The following is a 6,110-nucleotide window of genomic DNA, read 5'->3' as shown; positions in this document are numbered from 1 at the left end:
TCAGCAATGGGATGGGAAGGGGTAGGCAATGGCGGGAAGGGGTTGGGAATGGCGGGAATGGGTTGGGAATGGGATGGGAATGGCGGGAATGAGTTGGGAATGGCAGGAATGGGATGGGAATGGAATGGGAATGGCGGGAATGGGATGGGAATTGAATGGGAATGGCGGGAATGGGATGGGAATGGAATGGGAATGGCGGGAATGGGGGGGATGGGATGGGAATGGAGAGAATGGGAATGGCGGGAATGGGATGGGAATGGAATGGGAACAGGGTGGGAATGGCGGAATGAGTTGGGAATGGCAGGAATGGGATGGGAATGGAATGGGAATGGCGGGAATGGGATGGGAATGGAATGGGAACAGGGTGGGAATGGCGGGAATGTGATGGGAATGGCGGGAATGGGATGGGAAGGAATGAATGATGGGAATGGAATGGGAATGGCGGGAATGGTGGGGGATGGGATGGGAATGGCGGGAATGGGATGGGAATGGAATGGGAACAGGGTGGGAATGGCGGGAATGGGATGGGAATGGCGGGAATGGGATGGGAATGGAATGGGTGGCGGGAATGGGATGGGAATGGGATGGGAATGGCGGGAATGGGGGGGGATGGGATGGGAATGGCGGGAATGGGGGGGGATGGGCGGTACCTGCACGCGCTGCAGCAGCCGCCGCACCCCCGCCGCTGACGTCACGTCCGCCTCGAGCGCCACGTGGGGCCTCCCCCCCCCCGCTCCCGCCGGCGGGGCCGGCGCGCGCAGCGTTTCCCGCGCCGCGGCCTCGTTCCGGTCCGAGACCGCCACGAGCGCCCCCGCGCGGGCGATGCCGCCGCCCCCCCCTGCGGCAGCCGGGGTCAGGCAGGGGTCAGGTGTGGGGCAGGTGTGGGGCAGGTGTGGAGCAGGTGTGGGGCAGGTGTGGGGCAGGTGTGGGGCAGGTGTGGAGCAGGTGTGGGGCAGGTGTGGAGCAGGTGTGGGGCAGGTGTGGAGCAGGTGTGGAGCAGGTGTGGAGCAGGTGTGGAGCAGGTATGGGGCAGGTGTGGGGCAGGTGTGGAGCAGGTGTGGGGCAGGTGTGGAGCAGGTGTGGGGCAGGTGTGGAGCAGGTATGGGGCAGCTGTGGAGCAGGTGTGGAGCAGGTGTGGAGCAGGTATGGGGCAGGTGTGGAGCAGGTGTGGAGCAGGTGTGGGGCAGGTGTGGGGGAGGTGTGGGGCAGGTGTGGGGCAGGTGTGGGGCAGGTGTGGGGCAGGTGTGGGGCAGCCGTGGAGCAGCCATGGAGCAGGTGTGGGGCAGCCGTGGGGCAGGTGTGGGGCAGGTGTGGGGCAGGTATGGGGCAGGTGTGGGGCAGCCGTGGAGCAGCCATGGGGCAGGTGTGGGGCAGCCGTGGGGCAGGTGTGGGGGAGGTGTGGGGCAGGTCTGGAGCAGCCATGGGGCAGGTGTGGCGCAGGTGTGGGGCAGCCATGGGGCAGGTGTGGAGCAGGTGTGGGGCAGGTGTGGGGCAGGTGTGGAGCAGCCATGGGGCAGGTATGGGGCAGGTGTGGAGCAGGTGTGGGGCAGGTATGGGGCAGGTGTGGGGCAGGTGTGGGGGAGGTGTGGGGCAGGTGTGGGGCAGGTGTGGAGCAGGTGTGGGGCAGGTGTGGGGCAGCCGTGGGGCAGGTGTGGGGGAGGTGTGGGGCAGCCGTGGGGCAGGTGTGGGGCAGGTGTGGGGGAGGTGTGGGGCAGGTGTGGGGCAGGTGTGGAGCAGGTGTGGGGCAGGTGTGGAGCAGCCATGGGGCAGGTATGGGGCAGGTGTGGAGCAGGTGTGGGGCAGGTATGGGGCAGGTGTGGAGCAGGTGTGGGGCAGGTGTGGGGCAGCCGTGGGGCAGGTGTGGGGCAGGTGTGGGGCAGGTGTGGAGCAGGTGTGGGGCAGGTGTGGAGCAGCCATGGGGCAGGTATGGGGCAGGTGTGGAGCAGGTGTGGGGCAGGTATGGGGCAGGTGTGGAGCAGGTGTGGGGCAGGTGTGGGGCAGCCGTGGGGCAGGTGTGGGGCAGGTGTGGGGCAGGTGTGGGGCAGGTGTGGAGCAGGTGTGGAGCAGCCGTGGGGCAGGTGTGGGGCAGGTGTGGGGGAGGTGTGGGGCAGGTGTGGGGCAGGTGTGGGGCAGGTGTGGAGCAGGTGTGGAGCAGCCATGGGGCAGGTATGGGGCAGGTGTGGAGCAGGTGTGGGGCAGGTATGGGGCAGGTGTGGGGCAGGTGTGGAGCAGCCCTGGGGCAGGTGTGGGGCAGGTGTGGGGCAGGTGTGGAGCAGGTGTGGAGCAGCCATGGGGCAGGTATGGGGCAGGTGTGGAGCAGGTGTGGGGCAGGTATGGGGCAGGTGTGGGGCAGGTGTGGAGCAGCCCTGGGGCAGGTGTGGGGCAGGTGTGGGGCAGGTGTGGAGCAGGTGTGGAGCAGCCATGGGGCAGGTGTGGGGCAGGTGTGGGGCAGCCGTGGGGCAGGTGTGGAGCAGGTGTGGGGCAGGTGTGGGGCAGGTGTGGAGCAGGTGTGGGGCAGGTGTGGGGCAGGTGTGGGGCAGGTGTGGAGCAGGTGTGGGGCAGGTGTGGGGCAGGTGTGGGGCAGCCGTGGGGCAGCCATGGTGCTCAGGGCACCCGTGGGGCTGGGGTCAGCTATGCAGTGTGGGAGCCACTTATGGGGTGCGGAGGGCACCCAGGGGGGTGCCTGCCTATGGGGCAGGGGGGTCACTTATGGGGTGTGTGTGGGGTCCATTCTGGGGTGGGGGACCCACGGTTGGGGGTCATGTGGGGCTCGGGGGCACTTATGGGGTAGGGGTCCCCTACAAAGGGGGCAGCACCCATGGGTAGGGGGGTCAGTATGGGGCGGGGGGGGTCACTTATGGGGTGCAGTGGGGCACTTATGGGGCGCGGGGTCACTTATGGGGCAGGAGGGGTCACTTATGGGGCGCGGGGGGGCCTGGGCAGTCACTTATGGGGTGCAGTGGGGCACTTATGGGGAGCGGGGTCACTTATGGGGTGCAGTGGGGCACTTATGGGGCGCGGGGTCACTTATGGGGTGCAGTGGGGCACTTATGGGGCGCGGGGTCACTTATGGAGCTGGGGGGGTCACTTATGGGGCAGGAGGGGTCACTTATGGGGCGCGGGGTCACTTATGGGGTGCAGTGGGGCACTTATGGGGCGCGGGGTCACTTATGGGGTGCAGTGGGGCACTTATGGGGAGCGGGGTCACTTATGGAGCTGGGGGGCTCACTTATGGGGCAGGAGGGGTCACTTATGGGGCGCGCTCCTCCCCCCCCAATCGCACCACCCCCGTGACGTCACCCGCCCCGTGACGTCACCCGCCCCGTGACGTCACGCCACCACCCCCCCCCATGACGTCACCCCCCGGGTCTCAACCTGTCACCAGCGCCACCGCCCCGCTGAGGCTCCCCGCCGCCATGATGGCGGCACCGGAAGTGGGCAGCGAGAGAAGCCGGAAGTGCCGGCCCTGCCCGCCCCCACGCCGGCGCCGTGCCGCTCTAGGCAGCGCGGTCCTCCACCGGCTCTATGGTCAGTCCTCCCCGCATCCCGTTTTCCACCGGCTCTATCCCGTTTTCCAGGGGTTTTATCCCAAACGGAGCCGCGAGGGGAGCCCCCCCCCCCCGCGCTTCACCGCTCATCTTTAATAAATCCAACCGTGATTGGTTCGAAGCGATACAAAACAGCCCCAAATCTGAGCCCCCCCCCCCCCCCCCCCCCAAGTGACCCCAAATTGGTCCCAGCGCTGGAGGGACCCCCCCAGACCCCATAGGGGACCCCCAGACCCCATAGGGGACCCCCCCATAGCCCAAAGTGGGGGCTGACAGAGGGTGCCATGGGGATGCTATAGGGATGCCATAGGGATGCAATAGGGATGCAATAGGGATGCTATAGGGATGCAATAGGGATGCCATAGGGATGCTATAGGGATGCCATAGGGATGCTATAGGGATGCCATAGGGTGACATGGGGGTGACATGGGATGACATACGGAGCCATGAGAATGCCATAGGGTCCCCTTTGGGTGCCATAGGGATGCCATAGGGTCCCTTTGGGTGCCATAGGGATGCCATAGGGTCCCCTTTGGGTGCCATAGGGATGCCATAGGGTCCCCTTGGGTGCCATAGGGATGCCATAGGGTCCCCTTGGGTGCCATAGGGATGCCATAGGGTCCCTTTGGGTGCCATAGGGATGCCATAGGGTCCCCTTGGGTGCCATAGGGATGCCACAGGGTCCCTTTGGGTGCCATAGGGATGCCATAGGGTCCCTTTGGGTGCCATAGGGATGCCATAGGGTCCCCTTGGGTGCCATAGGGATGCCATAGGGTCCCTTTGGGTGCCATAGGGATGCCACAGGGTCCCCTTTGGGTGCCATAGGGATGCCATAGGGTCCCCTTTGGGTGCCATAGGGATGCCATAGGGTCCCTTTGGGTGCCATAGGGATGCCATAGGGTCCCTTTGGGTGCCATAGGGATGCCATAGGGTCCCCTTTGGGTGCCATGAGGATGCCATAGGGTCCCCTTGGGTGCCATAGGGATGCCACAGGGTCCCCTTTGGGTGCCATAGGGATGCCACAGGGTCCCCTTGGGTGCCATAGGGATGCCATAGGGTCCCTTTGGGTGCCATAGGGATGCCATAGGGTCCCTTTGGGTGCCATAGGGATGCCATAGGGTCCCTTTGGGTGCCATAGGGATGCCATAGGGTCCCCTTGGGTGCCATAGGGATGCCATAGGGTCCCCTTGGGTGCCATAGGGATGCCACAGGGTCCCTTTGGGTGCCATAGGGATGCCACAGGGTCCCTTTGGGTGCCATAGGGATGCCACAGGGTCCCTTTGGGTGCCATAGGGATGCCACAGGGTCCCTTTGGGTGCCATAGGGATGCCATAGGGTCCCTTTGGGTGCCATAGGGATGCCACAGGGTCCCTTTGGGTGCCATAGGGATGCCACAGGGTCCCTTTGGGTGCCATAGGGATGCCATAGGGTCCCTTTGGGTGCCATAGGGATGCCGTAGGGTCCCCTTGGGTGCCATAGGGATGCCGTAGGGTCCCTTTGGGTGCCATAGGGATGCCGTAGGGTCCCTTTGGGTGCCATAGGGATGCCGTAGGGTCCCCTTTGGGTGCCATAGGGATGCCGTAGGGTCCCCTTTGGGTGCCATAGGGATGCCGTAGGGTCCCCTTTGGGTGCCATAGGGATGCCGTAGGGTCCCCTTTGGGTGCCATAGGGATGCCGTAGGGTCCCCTTTGGGTGCCATAGGGATGCCGTAGGGTCCCCTTTGGGTGCCATAGGGATGCCGTAGGGTCCCCTTGGGTGCCATAGGGATGCCGTAGGGTCCCCTTGGGTGCCATAGGGATGCCGTAGGGTCCCTTTGGGTGCCATAGGGATGCCATAGGGTCCCTTTGGGTGCCATAGGGATGCCATAGGGTCCCTTTGGGTGCCATAGGGATGCCATAGGGTCCCTTTGGGTGCCATAGGGATGCCATAGGGTCCCCTTTGGGTGCCATAGGGATGCCATAGGGTCCCTTTGGGTGCCATAGGGATGCCATAGGGTCCCTTTGGGTGCCATAGGGATGCCATAGGGTCCCTTTGGGTGCCATAGGGATGCCATAGGGTCCCTTTGGGTGCCATAGGGATGCCACAGGGTCCCCTTGGGTGCCATAGGGATGCCATAGGGTCCCCTTTGGGTGCCATAGGGATGCCATAGGGTCCCTTTGGGTGCCATAGGGATGCCATAGGGTCCCTTTGGGTGCCATAGGGATGCCATAGGGTCCCCTTTGGGTGCCATAGGGATGCCATAGGGTCCCCTTTGGGTGCCATAGGGATGCCACAGGGTCCCCTTTGGGTGCCATAGGGATGCCACAGGGTCCCTTTGGATGCCATAGGGATGCCACAGGGTCCCTTTGGGTGCCATAGGGATGCCATAGGGTCCCCTTGGGTGCCATAGGGATGCCACAGGGTCCCTTTGGGTGCCATAGGGATGCCATAGGGTCCCCTTGGGTGCCATAGGGATGCCATAGGGTCCCCTTTGGGTGCCATAGGGATGCCATAGGGTCCCTTTGGGTGCCATAGGGATGCCATAGGGTCCCTTTGGGTGCCATAGGGATGCCATAGGGTCCC

At 64.7% G+C, this 6,110-nt stretch overlaps 1 protein-coding gene across 1 annotated transcript; it reads right to left on the bottom strand.

Annotated features, from left to right (window-relative positions):
• Nucleotides 1–595: 595 nt before the first annotated feature.
• On the bottom strand, nucleotides 596–3,587 carry LOC308232725 ((3R)-3-hydroxyacyl-CoA dehydrogenase-like; the record flags this gene model as incomplete). The annotated part of the gene is made up of 2 exons (XM_080639961.1): nucleotides 3,376–3,587; nucleotides 596–838 (listed from the first exon to the last, which is right to left on the bottom strand). Coding segments are annotated over exons 1-2 (286 nt in total), but the record flags the coding sequence as incomplete, so codon positions are not given.
• Between the last annotated feature and the right edge of the window lie 2,523 nt (nucleotides 3,588–6,110).

The sequence above is a fragment of the Psittacula echo genome (genome assembly GCF_963264785.1).
Source record: "Psittacula echo genome assembly, contig: SCAFFOLD_177, whole genome shotgun sequence".
Taxonomy (NCBI): domain Eukaryota; kingdom Metazoa; phylum Chordata; class Aves; order Psittaciformes; family Psittacidae; genus Psittacula; species Psittacula echo.
This window is presented reverse-complemented; position numbering and strand designations above follow the sequence as displayed.